Raw genomic sequence first — 18,648 nt, forward strand, 5'->3', positions numbered from 1 at the left:
AACTTCTAGCTAGCAAGATATTTGTACGTAGTTAACAAATACTGGTGCATGGATAATGCTATGTATTTATGCACACTCAACAAAACTGGGAAATATGGAAATGTGGGCGTGTCATGCACAACGCTCCGCGGCGGATTCGGGGCCCGCGCGGCGCCTGCGCTTGCGCTCGCTCTTGCGGGGGCTCGGGGCTGGGCTCCGGGCGGCGGTCGTCCGGGCGGAACACGGGGCGAGACGAGCGCATCGTCGACCGGGATGGGAGGGGGAGGAGGAGGCGCTCCGGCCGTCGGCTTCCATGGCGCTCGGGATGGGTGGCAGCGGCGCGGGGCGTGGGTGCGGGCTTTGGCGTGCGCGTCGTGGCCTAGTGGGTTGTAGAGTGCTCGGGTTGGCCGGACCGAGAGGCGGACCGGAGCGACTCTACTGTTCATGTCGGTTTTGTTTTAGACAGAAAATCCTACTCCTGACTTGTGTAGGATCCTCTCGTTAGGTTCAGGTGAGATCAGAAAAATGGGATAAAATTGTGCAACATACTTATGGACTGTACCTACAACTCAAAAAAATAGCTCAAAACTCAATCAACATTTAGAGAGCTAAAAAAGATAAGAGGTAATTGCACCACTAGTATAACAACTTGCCTTCTATGTGCATTTTTATACAACATGTTTGAAAGTGTATTGCACTTGTACAAAAACGATGCGAGTGGGTGCACAAGTCATACAATTCAATCTGGTGGCGACACGTGGCCGTTTCCAGGCGGGAGATGAGTGTTTCCGATATAGCACTGAAGAAATCTGATAATTGCGAACAGGTCGTCGAGGTCTCTCTCTGTATAACAACGCACATATCACGCAGGACGTAATGTGGTTTCCTTTCTCGTCGTGGTGCGAAGTTGGCGACGACGGAGGCGATTTTGTGGGCGGCGGCGGCGGAGATGGCCGACGATCCTCGCCGCCGACAGTGGTGCGAGGAACCTCTACAATACGATAAGCCTTGTCCTCTTCTCTGTTTCTCGTCTTCTTCTCTGCGGAGCTGCGCGACGGCCATGGATGATGTCCCCACGAAGATGTTGGTCATATGTGAATGATTTGAGGCGCAAAATTAGTCGAAATCGTCGTTGTAGTGCTTAGGGATTGGTTTGGGAAAGGTTTTGACCGATATGGTTGATTGTTTTTGGTGGCAAATAAAGTTGATCGGGAAATCTTCGATTTTTTCAGATGAACAAGTCGATTCAGATCCGATGAATGCATCTACTCCATTGTTGGTATTGTGTTTGTAACAATGTAGCGAGTAATTCATGTATTTTTACACAGTTAAGATCCAAATTGAAGCTGCACAAGTTAACTGAATATCAAGTTTGCACTTTTAATTGAATTTTGATATTTGCAGTGCTAACTGAATTTTGACACTTGCATTCTGTGCAGATGATCCTGACAGGTTTACAAATGAGATGGATCACAATGAGTTTTTATGTGGTCTCAAGGAGCATTTGCAGTATGTTTGTGGGATTGTGGATTATTTTGACAATTGCAACACTGATACTTTCTCACTTCAGTGGCTTGAGGATTTTGTTAAGCAAAGAGGAAATGAGATGATAGACAAAACAAAGTTCTACTGGTGTGTTCCTAGGAGTGACATGAGAGATGAATTGTGTCTCATTCAGAATGATGGTGACATTGTTCCAATGATGGCTGCTACGAGAGATGTGAAGACACCGTCAATTATGGTGGATCATAACAATTTTTGCGGGGGCTCAAGACGGATGTCATTGTGCCAATTCCTAGCAAATACACATGAGTCGGAGATCTTTGCGAGCAAGAGAAAGAGAAATGGAAAGAGATTGATGAAGAACTGTCTCCTCTGCATGTCTTTCATCAACAGAGTTATATAGTGAGGATGAGGATGATGGTGACAGTGACAGTGATTTCTATGACAGTGATTGTGATGCAGAAGATGCTGATGATGATCTGTTTCTAGATAAAATTGACAATGATTTTAATGACAACAATGAGTGCACAGAGATAGTTGAGTGTGAGGATGATGCTAGCCTTGATCATGATAATTTGAAATTGACAAATGAGCAACAGAAGCTTCTGGAATACAAGTTCAAAGAATTCAACCATGTAGTTGACATGGCAACCCCTGTCTTCAATGTAGGCATGTTATTTTCTAGCATGGCTGAATTTAGGAAGGCTTTGTCAACTTATGGTGTGAATGAGAGAGTTAAGATTATGAAGTCAAGGAATGAAGCAACTAGGCTTGATGCTCATTGTGAGGAAGGATGTCCTTGAATGATCAAGGTGTCAGAAGAGAAATGGAGGGAGCCATTGTAGTCGAGACAACATTGCGGTGAGCACACTTGTGAGAGGTGCTGGGAGTTGAAATCATCGACGGCTCCTTTCCTCACTCAAATCTTCATTGATGAATTTAGAGATAACCAAAAATAGGCTTGCAAGCATTTGCAGCCAAAGTTCAAAGGAAATTCAATATATGTCCAAACAAATTTAAATTAGGAAGGGCAAGGAAGGCAACACTTAGCATAATTCATGGGGATGAAAAGGAGCAGTTTGCCCTATTACGTGACTATGGTCAGGAGTTTAGAAGATCAAACCCTGGGTCGAGATTTTTCCTAAGCACCAACCAAATTAACGAAGCTGCAGATCTTGTTCCCAAAGAGCATCTGGCCACAGTATACTGGTCATATGATGCATGTAAGAGGGATTTCTTGGAAGGTTGCAAGCCTCTGATATGCATAGATGGATATCACATTAAAACAAGATCTAAAGGAAATATGTTGATCAACCTTGGTTTCATTGGGTTTTCGATTTTATGTTTCAAGCGAAAAGCATCGAAATTTGGAGCTAAGATCCAAAGACAGCATTGAAATTTGGAGTTATCATCTCTTTAGGCATATCTTCACATATCCATGATCACACAAAAGTCGCCAAGCTTGAAGCATATGACTCTTCTAGATACTCATCTTGAACTTGCGCTTTGACTTGATCAACCTTGAATCATATATTCTTCCTTTATAACGATGATGTCTTGAAGACACGCGAAATTCTCACGCCACCTTTTCCTTCTAAATACATGTTCGCCATGGGATCAACTCTCTCATGAAAAAATTTCGGATCACTCCTTGAATAACACCTCGGTCGACACTTGATCTTCTTCACTTTGTTCTTCTTCTTTCAACCTCAAATCCAACATATGGTTCAAGCATCGCATGTGAACAAATCCTTCAAGTAAAACACAATGCAACCATTAGTCGATAGAGATTGTCACGAGTTACAAAATCACACATGGAGTCTCCATGCTCTTTCAACGAGGTTCTCCACCATGTTATCAACGCTAAGTTTGTGGAAACTCACACTTCAATGGTACGTGACATCAGGCAATTTGCTCATCAAAAATTGCCTCACCGCCATGCCTCTAGGCAAAGAGGGATCTAGTTTTCCTAAAATCCCTTATTTACATAAGCGGGCATATCAAATTTCCTTTCACGCTGTATGTTCCACGTTAGATTATGTGTACCACGACTCAAGTTTATGTGACACTACACATACATGTTGCCGATGCATAGCTTAAGTGCGATGGTATATATTTGGTGGCAGAGTGATGTAGCCAAAGCATTAAGAAAATATTTTTCAGGACACACTTTTTCTCTACCGTTAAGCACCCCAAAACTGTTTCAATGACGCTTAGCCATCTAGCTTGGCGGAAATAGGCACATTACATGCTCTATCGTGTTGTGTCATATGTAGCTGAAGAATGACATGGACTCCCACTCTACATTTGGAGTATACGCCTTCGTAGCATACACCTCTTCCATGCCTCCCCTCCCCCTCCCCTACTTTACTACCCGTCTGGCGATAAGTACCCCCGCAGTCGAAGGCCATCCATCACCCCTCTTTGTGGTTATGGATTCCGTTGTTCTCCATGACTCTCGTCACCCCTCCCGTCCTTATCATTTTTTCCTTTCTATGACAAGCACACGAGCAAGAGAACGCCTTTTGCCTCCCCTCTTCATGAATTTGGATCTCATTCTCGGTGACCCTCTTCGCTCCCCTCCCAGTTCTTATTGATTTTTCTGCCCTTTCTATGATAAGCGCTTCCGCAGACTGCCAACAATCTCTCCTCCCATCTTATGGTGAATTTTCTTATTCACCATGACCCTCTTCACATATATCATCCCTCTTTCCGGTTTCTTCTACGATAAGCGTTTCCGCCGTCAAAGAACACCCATTGCTTAGTCCTTGTGGATCTCAATTTTCTTGCCATCCTTGATTCTCCATGGATCTGAATTTTCTTGCTCCCCCTCCGACCACAAGTGAGTTCACCGCATGAACCCTCCATATCCCACTGACAACACTAGGTTTGGGTAGAAATGCCGATAGGGTCATCACGTACCGATGGTTTGGCATCCGGGGTAGATGAGAGCATGTGAGTTGTGAACCTCTAATTCGTTAACTCCATGTGAGAGCGATGCAAATCACACGCTACCTTTTTCTTACCGACCTCTTCACAACCGCTAATTCCACGTAAGAGCAACGATTTGCGATTGGTTTTATCTCTAAATTTGTTTGATGGTGAGTTGGTTGAGTTGTTCTCTGTGCTTGTTGCATCCTACACCGCGAATTTGCACTATTTTGTTGTTGTTGAGGGCTGTGAATTGGCACCAGCTGGAAGCTTAGCTGGACCGAACAAGTTTCCAATTTTTGCTCGTTCAGTTTACACCTTTTCCTCGCTTCCGGACAGTAAAGTTGGCGTTTAAAACCAAAAAAAAGCATGTAAAACCAGGCGTATCCTACGCGTATCCTTGGCGTATACAAAACCGAACCGCGTGTCCTCACGCGGCGGCCTCCTCCCTCTTCTCCCTCCCTCCCATCGGATCCGAAACACAAGCGAAAAAAACGGGCCGGAGCAAAAAAAAAAAAAACTCTCGAGCACAGGGGCACACAACAGACGGACTGAAGAACTCCCGGTCGGAACGAAACCCTAACCCTAGCTCCGCCCCGCCGCGCCCCTCGCCGGAGGCCCTTCCCCGGCGCGGGCGTATCCTCCGCCCGCGATGCGCCCCTCCCCCGCCGAGCCTTCATGAGCGCGGGGGCCACCATGGCCGGCGCCGAGGGCTCCGGCTCGCCGGAGGCGGCGGCCCTCGGCCTCGGCTTCGACCCGTACGAGCAGGCCCTGAAGGCGCTGTCCCTGCGCACGCCGTTCGAGGAGGAGGCGGCGCCCCGGGTGCCCACGCTGCCCGCGCGGCTCGTCAGCTGGGCGGGGCCCAGCGACCGCCGGAAGAAGCACAAGAAGCTCGAGCCCCCCGACGCGGCCGCCGAGGAGCACCCGCCCAAGCTGCCCGCCGCGCCCTCCGGGAAGAAGGGCGCCTGGGACCACTTCGAGGCCTACTTCCGCCCCGTCACCCTCAACGACGTCCAAATGCTCATGATGCCCGCCAGGTTCCCCTTCTGCCGCGGGGAGCTCGACCCGTGCGTCGTCGTGCCGCTGCCCGGCAGCAGCATCAGCAGCAGCGGCGGCGAGGAGGAGGAGGAGCTGGTGGTGGAGGAGACGTATGACGTGGCCGTCGCCGAGACGAGCTCCTACCTGGGCGTGGGCGGCGAGGAGGTCGTCTGCAACAAGGAGCGCAGCGCGCAGAGTGCGGATTTCGTCAGCAACGTCAGCACCGAGCAGGGCATACATGACGTCGTCGTGCAGCAGCTGGATTGCCCCAGGGACCGCAGCGAGCAGAGCATTGAGCAGCGGATGCAGGAGGTGGTTGCGCAGCGCGAGGAGTGGCCACAGGAGGTGGAGCAAGGTAGTAGCAGCGGTGGCACCGTGTCACCAGTATGCGAGGACGACGACGAGGAGGCAGGGACATCACTGAATTGGCTGCTAGGAGCGAGGCAGCGAGTCGTGCTCACCACCGAGCGCCCAAACAAGAAGAGGAAGCTCCTAGGTGTCGACGCTGGGCTACAGAAACTTGTGCTGCTTCCACGCTTGGGAGCTCGGGCTGGGTCGACGTGCGATGTTTGCTGCTTGGGACAGAGTGCCATGGCCTCCAATAGGATGCTTCGCTGTAGCACCTGCAAGGCCTCCGTGCACCAGAAGTGTTATGGTGTGCATGCCGTGCCAAAGGGCAAGTGGCTCTGCGCTTGGTGCAAGTATGTGGAGTCCGCAGGGGTGTCATCCAAGAGAGAGGCAGCCAGCACCCTGTCGATGCCTTGTGTGCTATGCCCAAAGGGGAAAGGGGCTCTAAAACCTGCAAAACCCGACCCTAGTCGAACTGCAGATGGAGGCAGCCTGCAATTTGCGCACTTGTTTTGTAGCCTTTGGAGACCAGAGGTTCTTGTGGAGGACATGGACTCTATGGAGCCTGTTACCAATATTGGATCTGTACAAGAGAATCCAATCAAAATGGTCTGCACTATTTGCAAGGTTAAGCGGGGTGCATGCGTCCGATGTAGCCATGGTATATACTTCTACTCCCCGTCTCAATTATCACAATTTGAGCTTTCTTTCACTACGTATAATATTTAAGGTTACCCAGACCTTAGTATTGCAGAAAATATTGCTTCAGAAACGCAGCCCCATGTTATATCATTATATTAAGCGTTATATTAACTTCCTGTACATACAATTTATAAAACGAAATAGGTAGTTCTCCCTATCTATTTTTCCTTCTTTTTTTGATCGGGCTTATTTTTCCTTTTTGAAACTTACAGTACACCAAAAACCTACCTTTTTTTTAACAGACAACACAATCCGCCTCAGTTTTGGTATTGAGCTTTGCCTTTTCTGATACTCAGCATGTACTTTATTCTTTCAACTTCAAGTGTTACTTCTTTAATGGAAGGTATCCAAGATAATTTATACTCACATTCCAACAAAAGAGTCATGCCTGAGTAACCCACGATGGTCGAGTAGATGCAGCCTTTTAGTAAGATTTCCCTTGACATCAGTGGTGCCCTAAGTAACCGACGATGTTTTCTGTGTTGTTTTCTCATGGCCACACAAAAGGAATCCTGTTTTTATGTTGATTGATTTCCTTGGCTAGGCGATTGGCCATTATTTCCCTGTGATACTTGTTATTGTCTTGTGTTGATTGACTTGCTTGCCTAAGTAACAGACGATGTTTTCTGTGTTATTTTCTTATGGCCAACCAAACTTACCATTCTTTTTGATATCGCAATGCCCTGAACTCTGTTTGATACATTTCGTTTTTCGATATAGCTGCGCAAGATAGATTAAGCATTGGATTGTATATATACTAAAAGTGTCTCCTAAAAGCTGTTTATATATGATGTATTATATGAAAAGAAACATGTTCAGTTATCTTTGACATTTTTCCTCAACTTTGTGCCAGTTATAAATACTACCACCTATGTTATATATAGCCATGCCAAAGAAATATTACCTCTGTTCCAAAATATAAGCTCTTTTAGAAAGCTAACTTAGCTATGTAAAAAGGGTTATATTTAGGAATGGAGGTAGCATTAGTCTTTCGGCTAATATCCATTGTGCAGAGTTTTGCCCACTTCTGTAGGTTGTTAACGCTAAGCTCCATGTGGTTTTCAGGGTCATGCCGGGCTGCCTTCCATCCTATATGTGCACGAGATTCCAAGCACCAAATGGAGATATGGGGAAAATTTGGACATCCTAATGTGAGATCATTATCTTCAAGCAGTTGCCACAGCCTTATCTAAGTTCTTGTTGTTCATTTTTCATGTTCGTTTTTCAGGTTGAGCTGAAAGCGTTTTGCTCAAAGCATTCTTCAGTTGGGTATGTCAACTCTCTAGAGAAAAGCAATAATGCATCTGAGCAGGGTGCTAGAGAAGTGAGGACAAAAGATGCAAATCTCAGCATTGGAAAGATTCCAAAGCTGAGATTCACACGGAAGAACAAGGACAGATCCATGAACTATGAAACCGGTAGCTTTAACCCTGACAGCCTTATCAAAGTGGAGACGATGGAGCACGGTGCTTTGCCCCGTACTGTTAGAAGTTCAGATACTCAAGCAACCCGAAATATGGAAATGGATACTGATAATCCCTCAGTTAGTAATCTTATGAGAAACTCTGGTGATATTGCTATGGTTCTCAAAAAGGTAACTGCTGATTCAGAACCAAGTTGTTACTCAGGCATTTACTGATTAACCTTTGTGAAGAAAAAATATTAATACCTACTGTATTTGCAGCTAATTGACAGAGGGGATGTTAGTGTGAGTGATATAGCATCTGAAGTGGGTATTTCTTCAGCGTCCTTCGAAGCTGCTCTCGTGGTACTTTGGGCATAGCTTATATCTAGCATTAAAAATTAATTTCCGAGCTAGTTTTGTTAATTCTCTGATTTTCAGGGTGAAACTACAACATTTTCCCATGGTTTGAAGTTGAAAATCATCAAGTGGCTTCAAAAGTCTGCACATATACCAGCTGTTGAAGCAATCCCTCTTAAAGAGAGCTCAGAGGTGGTACAAGAGGACAAACTAGATGGGTCTGAGGGTACAAATAGTGTCAATGTGAATAGTTCATTGGTCCCAGTGGAAAAAGAAGCAGCAGTTGAGATGTCGGTTTCTACTGTACCAAAACTCTCACCACCAAGGTCTAATGCCAAAGTTCTGAAAGAAGAGAAGGCAATATGTGCAACTGGAACTACTTTGGAAAATGGAAAAAAAGATATGGCTAAAGGAAGTGCTGATGATTTTTCAAAAGATTTTATTAGAAATCTGTCCCCAGTTGGAAACAAGGATACTTCAAAGGCAGTGCATGAAAAATTGGTATGAAAAAACACACTTTTCAATATTTTGTGAAGCTTTTCTTGTTTCTTGCCTCTGAACTGGTTTGAAGCATTAAATATCAGTGTGTAGATAGTTTCCTCTGATTTTTTCCCTGAATAACTGGTGGCTGTCATCATAACTTAGCAAACATCTTCATTGACTATGTTTCTGCATGCATATCTACGTACCTGCTAACTTTTAAGTATAGTAAATGGGAATAAGAGAGATTTTATCCGCTGTGTTCTTTGAGGGTAGATATATCCTTAGTAGCTCTGATGGGATTTCTTTCAAACTCCACATGGGCAAGTGGCCAAGGCCTAAGGTGATATATATGTATGCTGTTTGCTGTGACTGATTGTGTAGTGTTGCAGGGACCTACTTCGTGCTAAATAACAAGTATATTATCTGAAATTCAACAGTAAAATGGTAGATGAATTTTCTATTAGTGTTCACAAATGGATTGGCCCTTAAATGTACATGTTCTCTACAATTTTGCCACTCACTAGTAAGTTCATGGAATCTTTAGTTTTCCTCTGTCTCTCCCTGCTGCATCAGCTTTTAGGTGTCTTCTTAATTTTTACTGCAAATAGTTCAACAGAGAGCTAACAGATATCTTGTTCTGTTATCATTGTTTGTGTCTCCCTGTTCTGCTAAGGTTGTGAGCTCCAAGTTACCTTGGTTTAATAGGTGGCTGTACTGTCATTATTTACGGCCTTAAGGAAATGACCTTTAGTTATGGATGCAGTTTTGATTCCCATCCTTTTGACAGATACCAAACAGCATCCCTGGCAATGAAGTATTCGGTGCTTCCATGGAGATACCAAATCAACTTGAAGGTAAAAATCTTTTGTTGAACCACTTCTCCTGAGTTCTCGCTGCCTTCTCCACGATCTCTATTACTCTAGAGAGCATTTTAATCGTTTGCTGTCTTATCGTTCTGTGATCTTTTCTGTTGGCCACCACTGGAAGGTCAGTTTTCTTTTGGTTAATTGTTCATTCACAAAACCAAATGAGACAAATTGCCACACAACATTTAGCAAAACCTACAGTTAGAAATCCTTATTTATAGTGTGACCCAGTCTGATATGCCAGCCTGAAAAGAACTTCACAACATTTTCTCTATAGTACCGCACGAGCTCTGAATGATCTGCTCTAGCTTGCCTGCTTGTATTGTAATGAAGTGGCTGCCAACTTTGCGAAAGTTGCAAGCTTGCCTGATGTCCTTATTTTCTGTGCAAATGACGTCTTGGTGGTTGCAAATTTTCAAGTATGCATTTCTCATTCTCTTTGTGTTATAATTTGGACTATATTAGATATTACTAGTTTAACAACTTACAGTGCCTTGCAATGCTGGTCATGACAGCGCCGTTCTACATTTATATATGTGGGCATTTAAGGCTATGTTTGGTTCTTTATTTGTTTTCTATTGGACAAGACCAGTTCTTCCCTGTTGTTACTTGCCATTCAAGGGCTACAATTTGTTGTAAATTTTACCGGTTCAAGAAAAAATAGCTATACCAACTAAAAGTTGCCATTTCTGCATATGCCATTTTTCCATATCATTATTTATAATAAGAAAGGTGAAAATGAAGCATACCTCAAAGCCATAGACATTCTCGAATCAACAGAGCTCATCTTGCGCAGAACGGAATTTTGTATAGAAATTCTTAAATATTGCTTAGTTTTATGGACCTGGATGGGAGAGTTAACTCTTATTCACACATAACAGATTGTCGTATATACATTACAGTATTTTCTTATAGTAGATATCTTTTAGCTAACAATTATGTTACCGAATTATTCATGTAAATGTTTGGTATTGTTCTAGTTCTGACAGTATATTATGAACAGCTACATCACTTGGAAGGAAAAATAATGACTTGACAGAGCCTGAACTTGGCTCGGAACTGGAGGGGTGCGTATCTTCATTGGATAAAACCTCTTCTTTGGGTGATAATGTTAAACATGGGTCGAATTCAGATGAAAATGGCGTATGCAATCATCGTGATTGTAATATGGATCATGTTAATGGACAACCCTTTTTCAGGTAAATAATCCAGCTAATTGTGTATTGTCCTATTGTCCTAGTCTGCTATTCTTTATTTAGTCTCAAACCACATTTTCTTTTTTGCATGAACAAAGGTCCTCCTATTTTGCCGGGTTGTTGTTGACCCCTTTTTTTGCGTCATGCAGCTTTGATGATTCTCATTCTTACATCCATCCATCTATCAAGGAAAAGATTGCTTATCTTTGGGACCATACTTTTAAGCAGAATAAGCAGGCACAGTATCACTCTGGTAAGTTATTAATACTTTCTCCAAATAATTACCTAGTTTTAAGCTATATTGTTGGCACCTTTAATTTTCTTAATGAAATTTGACTTGTCATGCTTTATCTGAATCTGTTTTCTTGGGTCAAATGTTTCTAGAAGGACAATTATGTTCTTCCAGTGAGAAAAGGCACGTGGATTCCTCAATAGAACTAATGGAAACAACAGAAATTGATGTGGCAGACCAAATTTCTAAGGCAAAATCTTTGGGAATTCTTGATCATTCACCTGATGATGAAGTAGAAGGAGAAATGGTGTTCTTACAAGCTAGGCTTCTTGACAATGCTATGGTTCTGAAGCATAGATATGGTAAGTTTTTCCTCTGTTTATGTAGTCTTTGTATCCTTTACTCTTCTGCTGTGGTTTTTAGAATAATTAAACCTTGTCAATTCTTGTGTTGCTCGTTTTACGTCAATGGCCTTCGTGTCAACACTGTCAATGAAACTGTCCCTATATAATGAAGTTATTGCGTATTTCTTTTTCTGAATCACTATAAGTTTGACTCTTGCAGAAGATTTAATAGTGAAGGTTGTTCAGAATCTTTCTCGCGAGTTGAATGTTTTCAGTAAAAGAAAATGGGACTTCATCCTTGTCAATCATTTTCTTCGTGATGTTAGAGAAGCTAAGAAACGTGGCAGAAAGGAGAAGAGACATAAAGAAGCTCAGGCGGTACTAGCTGAAGCTGCAGCTGCTGTTGCAGCCTCCTCACGTAACTCCACTGTGAGAAAAGATGCAAATGATGATGTACTGCATGCTATTCACAAAGTTTCTTGTTGTATTTTTATTGGTCAATTAACAAATGATTTCTGTTGAGAGGATATGTATCTTATTTACTGTTACCCTGTATAGATTTCTCCAAAATTTGGTGCTGGATCTTCAAGAGTTGCCCAGCGGACTCCTTCACTACCACGGCCCAAGGATTCATCAAAGCCATTCAACAGCAAAGTTTCACCAGTTACTAACTTTGGCACTTTCCATATGCCAATTTTATCAAAAGAAAATGCACTCTACTGTGATGTCTGCTTGCGGAGTGAATCTGTGTTGAACAGAATATTTGTCTGCTCCAGATGCAAGGTGCTTTTGATTCTGTTGAGTTTTGAGGTATTATGCTCCATTGTGTTATTAACTTTGACCTGTTGAACAGGCTGCTGTCCACATAGATTGCTATAGAAATCTAGGGATATCTATTGGCCCGTGGAAATGTGAACTCTGCGAAGATATTTCATCAGAAGCTGTTAGCTCTAGTGGTGAAGCTGACTGCAATGACAAATACGTATCCATGGTACGATGTGCTCTGTGCCATGGAACATCTGGTGCTTTTAGAAAGACTATAGATGACCAGTGGATTCATGCCTTCTGTGCTGAGGTACTTCAATCTTTTTCATCTTCTGTTTTCATATGAGTTTCAGTTTTAACTTTTTTTTTTCGTAATATTTTGTTAGTGGTTGTTGGAGACCAAGTACATGAGAGGGCAAGATAATCCAGTGAGCGGAATGGTACACTCGTCTCCTTTAAGCATTGCAATTCCTTCCAGTTTTCATTTTCAAGAGTAGATCAAATTTCCTCTGTTGTTTTGTTGTTCACATTAATATGATGTTCATTTTAAGAAATAAATAGAACTTCCTCTTTCATTTTACTGTCTATATTATCAGAATCAGTTGTTATCCATCAGTGTTCTCATTTCACATTATACTGCATCATCTTGATATTTGGCTATTTAATGTATCTATCAGGAAACCCTTCTAATCTATCTAAGGGAGAAAGATACTTGTTGTGTCTGCATCAGCAAAGTTGGTGTGTGCCTCAAGGTATCACCTGTGCCTGTTTATGTAAGTTAGAGCATGAAGAGACCAGATACTTAGTTTTGATAAGTTTCTCTTTCTGCTATGCAGTGCAATAGTGAGGGCTGCCAGACCACTTTTCATCCTTCTTGTGCTAGAGATGCTGGTTTCTACATGAACATTAAAGGATTTGGGACTACGTTGCAGCACAAAGCATACTGTGCGAAACACAGCACAGAGCAGAAAGAGGTAAGTGCAGCATCAAGACTATTTTGGAGCAATCCATTTCTTTCTTTTGTACCTACGACTAGGTTAATTATTAACATTATATCATGCAAATAAACATGTTACTATATGAAATAGGAAGTGAACTTGGTCCCCTGCAGCACATGTATAGCAAATTGTTAGCTTAAACATGGCGTTACGGTTTTACCATAATGAGGTCAAACAATGTGCATGTGCAAGGGTTAGTAGAATTATGTATCCAATTTGCAGGCTTGATTTCTTTGATTATCTATGCATATTTTCCTGCTAACATTAACCACCAGGGGCATATTTGTTATTTATAGTAATCCTGCGCGTGGTACAGCTATTTTCAGTATCTTATTTTGCTCTTTGAAATTCACACAGACTGATGCCTGGCAGTATGGACCTGAGGAACTCAATAGCTTGAAAAGGATGAGGGTTAGTTTACCTGATACATATTTACTTATTCTTAACTGCATTTCGGTTAACACTAAAAAACTATCAATTAGGAACCAAGTAAAAACTTATTTTGGAAATGATTTGTTCTATCTGCTTGATACATAACATCATATCAGCGTGGCGCTCTATTACTGCAACATATTAATGAGCTGGATACGTAACTAGATTATTATTGTTTAGATCTTCCTTTATTTCTATGTAGTAATGACATCTAAGCTGAAAAATCAACCCTACTAATTGTGGTTAGTGTCATGTCAAGCACGAAAGCACCCCCACCACCCCTTCTCATTGTTTCTCTCTTATCATGGAGTGCTTTTGAAAGATAACTGAAACATATTAAGTTGTGTCGGTGAGATGCACCTGCTAGTTCAATTTATGGTGCTGTACCATCTGTGTTTTGTGTTCTACATGATTCTTCCAAACTGATGTACTAGCCTTGCTTGTGCAATATTTATGTTATGATAAAAGATGTGTCTAGGGAATGCCATTACTTTTAAGTGAACATTGATTAAATGACAATTGAGCCATTATTATATCATTTGCAGGTTGAGTTGGAAAAGTTACGCCTCTTGTGTGAGAGGGTAATTAAGAGAGAGAAGGTGAAGGTATGTCTGGCCATCAATTCTACTTCTCGTTTGGTGCCTTGAAAATTGAAATACATCTTGAGGCTAGATCTTTTTTTTTTATGGATGAGGAATCCTTTCTTTTTTCTTTACAAGAATAGTTGGAAATAATACCTCAATACGAATTTATGAGACATCATATGTGTCGTCTTAGAATTCGTTTTGTTGTACTTTTATTTGAAAGTTCACAACCTTATCTATCTACTGTATATGCGTTTTGTTAGAATTCGCTTTGTTGTACTTCTATCTAAAAGTTCACAACCTTATCTGTGGTGTTTTCTTTGATGGTGGTGTTGTGTTGGAATTTTCAGAACGATATTGTTATGGGCCATGTTTAGCATGTCTTAATAGGCAGGAATCACATAACCATAGGATATGGAAATAAGTTACGGAGAGAGTTGTCATAGTAGGCAAGATTTGTCAAGTGAGAAAGATAGAAAAAGTTTGTATCTTGTGCGAAAAGTCGAGCCACCTATATGAAAAGTGATAGTGCAACTCTTTGAATCAAGCAATGAAATAAACAAAAGTTATCTAAGTCTCAGGGCACCTATATGAAGAGCCATTGTGCAACACTTTGAATCAAGGAATGAAATAAACAAAGTTCTCTAAGTCTCGGAACCTTTCTTCGACGTCAGAAACCCACATCAGGACCTGTTACCGGATTAAGTCCTTATCGGTGAACAACTCTGTTCTGGAGGACAACAAAGCACATCCACTTCCACCACCAAATGCGTTCCCACCCCATCCGTTGCCACCCCTGCTACATCCACAGCAACCACCTCCATTCCCCAAGATACCAGTCTCATGAACGGTTTTGCAGCAATTGCCGCTACATCCATCGCAAGTTCACTCCATCCCTACTGAGGCAACCAGTTGGGGAACTTCTTCTGCCCCTTTTTGTGCCACGATGCCCTGGAAACACGCCTCTGCTGGTGGACTCGCCTCTTCCCACTTTTCTGCTCTGGCATCACCCGCCACACATGTTGGGCGCCCCTGCTCCAGCACCTTACCGGATCGGCGCCTTGTACGCTGGTGTCTGGTAGGTGTCTCCAAGTCAGCCTGCAATGCCCTACCACATGACCATGCCAGGTCCCTTCCTGACCCGGACAAACATGGGCACTCCGCTGGTCTCCACAAGCTCGACCTGTTCGACGTTCTTGGTGCCTGCTGCATGGAGTGCATGCAACCTGGAGAGCAGAAGCATACTAGTCAAGCTATATCTCGAGCTGCAGCTGTCTGCGGAAAAGAGCTTTTGCTGATTTGCACAAGGACTCATTTTCCATGTCTCTAGTCGTTCCAACCGTTACCTTATTCGCAATTCGCTGAATTAACGATTTGGATCCATGGTTCGTGCTTTTTCAGTTACGAAGATCAGGGTTGTCTCTTTATGTATGCTCTTTTTCTTTTTTAGTAAGTCTCGAACTTCTGTGCACAGAAACATGTAATCCTGTAAGTGTTTGATGATCTGCGTAGTGAGAAAATATGTTGTTTATTTCTTCCTCCGATTCCGATTCGCAATTTGTCACTTCGGAGAAGGAGCTAACTGGAAAAAGTAACCAAAGCCTGTATCAGCCAAGAACCTTGTCTCTTTTGTCTCATCCACTCCAAAGGGGGCGCCCCTTCTGCCTTCCCATCTGTCCTCTTCTTGTGCTACTTCTCTTTGCCAAATCAGTTAACTCATCTTTTCTCCCTGACTGATTCTTTTTTCTTCTACTTTTTAGAAAAATGTTATCATGTACTGTTTCCAATTTATGTCAAACATGTACCCAGCTGCTTGACCCTATGAGGTTTTGGTCGACATGCAGCATCTGTTGTTACCTCCATAAATTTCAGTTCTGCAGTCATGCATGTGGTTGGGTTGGTGCCCAGAAAAAGGGGGTGGGGTGTTGTTTGTGTTTTAGATCTGACCTTTAATTGTTAGCAGCAGGATTGGTTGAATTGAATTGATTATATTTTGGTGGCCGTTTACTCCATTTCAATTGGTTTTAAAATCTTACCTTTAATTGTTAGAAGATTTGTTGATCAGATTCGATTATACTATTTGGCATAGTCAGCCAGCCTGGTAACTGCTAAAAAAATCGTAAGTACATTAGGGAAAGGAAAAGCCCAGTCACAATCACCCTTGGTCATGGCTTCATCGCCTATTGTCCCTCCAGTTTTGTATACAAGCCCACTATCTGAATTTCTAGATACCAAGAAAACAAAGTTTGCATGTAACGTTTCTCTATGGATGCATGTAACGTTTACATTAATGAGCATCATTGTACGAGGTAGAAATCTAATCAATTCTTCTCGGGGTGAGATAGTGGCCTTGTATAGATGCAAATTGCACTTTTGATAGTGGCCTTGTATTCAAGACTGAAGAGAGTATTAGGTTTTGTGCATGTGAATACCCCTTCCAGTTTTGTTTTTATTCATCACTCTAAAGCTTACTCAAATATTTTATCTTCTGTTGCGAACAGTTTGCCCTGATGATTTTCTATTCATAACATAATCTTATTTACCGTGTTATTATTTTGCCAGAGAGAGACAGTTCTGTGTGACCATGACATACTCGCCAAAACGAAGGATACTGTTGTTTTCTCCTACCTTGCACCTGGAGCTAGTTCAGAATCTGCCACTACTTCAGTTAATAATAAATCATACAGTGGAACCGTGCAAAGATCTGACGATGTCACGGTGGATAGCAGTATTTCTGGGAAGAAAACCGTCAGGTTTTCTCTTAATAATGGAGATGCTGAGAGAAACACAGCTGATAGCTCAAGGACACTGATATCTTTCAAACGGAAGTTGAGTGAGAGGGGACCACTTGCTGGCAAGCAACTTCCACAAAGATCAGTGAGTGCCCTACAGAAATTGGAAGATGGAGAACAGAAAATAAAAGATAAGGTTTGTACTGTTCTTGCCAGTTGTCTGATTATTTCTGACACCAAGCTAATGCACAACACATGATTTTGCAGCAGATAGAAACCTTTCAAAAGGAGCTTATTATGACATCTGATCAAGCATCAACGCAGAACCAACGCCTTCCAAAAGGATATGTATATGTTCCCCGTGATTCTCTTTCTAAAGAGAAACCATGGAAACGGAATACACAAACCCATGAACCACATGAGCCTGGTGGATAGGCACATTTGAGATCAAGATGGTTATTTTCTCTCATGGAAACCCGCAAAATGTTTGCATGCTTAGTGTTCTCATCTGGAAAGCACAAGCATCAAGCAGTTCTGTCATGTGCTTTTCTCGTGAGGATTACCAGCAACAAATGATACCATCGGAACCAAGCTGTAGAATGATGCAAACCGTGCTATTGTGGAATTGTTTGGTGTGGGATCATGACTAGAATGCCTGGTCACTTGGATCAATGCAAACATAGGTGCATTTCACCCCACCAGGGGTTATACAAAGATGCCTCTCACCTGTGTATATAGATTGGTCGTTTAGAGTACAGCTTTTGTAAATTTTCTTTGTACATTCCTACCTTTACAAATGCACAGTGTAGTTATGCAAAAAATAGTGAGAATTACCATTGCTTTTTGGTTGTAGAAGAAAAGAAGGGAACTTGGGATGACTGCAGTGGTGACGTTCCTTCGTATGATTGGGAAGACAGCAGTATCTAACAAGGTCTGATTCATGTTATTTGTAGGGATGGAGACAGTGAAAGCAGTTGAATAGACTGGATCAGCTACCACTGTTGAGCAGCCAGGTACCAGTGAGAAGTTGGTATTAGCACTGATCAAGATTATTCTTTTCTATGTTGGTTCGTACTGGGTGATTAGATGGAACCAGTAGGTTTTTAAACATGTTCCTAGGGTTAACTTGATTTATGCTGTCAAGATAACAGCAAAGGGGAAGTTAACTAGCAAGTCTGGCGTGTTTGTCAGATACTCAGATGTTAACTTGCATGTTGGATCCAGATTTTTTGGTCTGAGACTGGTGTTTTCTGCTTGCCGTCCAGATTTGTAACTGTGCTCAGTTGTGGTCGGTGGTGTTCAAAGCTATACTGGCAATGTAGAACAGCTGTTCATTTTGTAATGGTAATTTTTTTTCTGCATTGGTTGTGCTTGAACCTTTTTGTTTGCATTGGTTGTGCTTGAGCGTTGATGGGTCGTGCCTGCTCTGTCCAGGCGGAAATGGGCTTGCGTGCATCCTGTCATTTTATTCATAGAGTAGACATTGATGTGGCGATTTCTCTTCCAAAGCATCTTGTGGAAGCTGCATTTTGTGGAGCTAGGGATGACAATCTAGCATGGATTCATGTCTTGGGCGACAATCGCGTTCTATGTTTGTGCTGTTGCATTGGGCTACCGTGCTTGGGTTGAGGTAGACCTGGCAACTTAGGTCCTGCATGCTGTTCGTAGGGCGTACTTGATATTCCAATGCTTCACGTGTACTACTTTTGTTCTAAATTAAGTGTTGCAATTTTATTTAGAATTTAGATATGGA

The 18,648-nt window shown here is 42.5% G+C and overlaps 1 protein-coding gene across 2 annotated transcripts; it reads left to right on the forward strand.

Annotated features, from left to right (window-relative positions):
• The first annotated feature begins 5,641 nt into the window (after positions 1-5,641).
• Positions 5,642-18,256, forward strand: LOC124693273. 2 transcript variants are annotated; one of them, XM_047226749.1, is made up of 19 exons: positions 5,642-6,460; positions 7,567-7,652; positions 7,730-8,095; positions 8,186-8,269; positions 8,345-8,764; positions 9,534-9,600; positions 10,616-10,811; positions 10,958-11,061; positions 11,193-11,402; positions 11,605-11,837; positions 11,943-12,167; positions 12,238-12,459; positions 12,536-12,589; positions 12,827-12,901; positions 12,986-13,123; positions 13,505-13,558; positions 14,125-14,184; positions 16,726-17,091; positions 17,166-18,256. In XM_047226749.1, exons 1-19 carry the CDS (start codon positions 5,755-5,757, stop codon positions 17,328-17,330), a joined length of 3,831 nt encoding a protein of 1,276 aa, XP_047082705.1. In that variant the 5' UTR covers positions 5,642-5,754; the 3' UTR covers positions 17,331-18,256. The 2 variants fall into 2 exon arrangements, with proteins under 2 accessions (XP_047082705.1, XP_047082706.1); XM_047226750.1 differs by having other exon boundaries at positions 11,605-11,813; positions 17,163-18,256.
• The last annotated feature ends 392 nt before the right edge of the window (positions 18,257-18,648 follow it).

This window comes from Lolium rigidum, chromosome 2, assembly GCF_022539505.1.
Source record: "Lolium rigidum isolate FL_2022 chromosome 2, APGP_CSIRO_Lrig_0.1, whole genome shotgun sequence".
NCBI lineage: Eukaryota > Viridiplantae > Streptophyta > Magnoliopsida > Poales > Poaceae > Lolium > Lolium rigidum.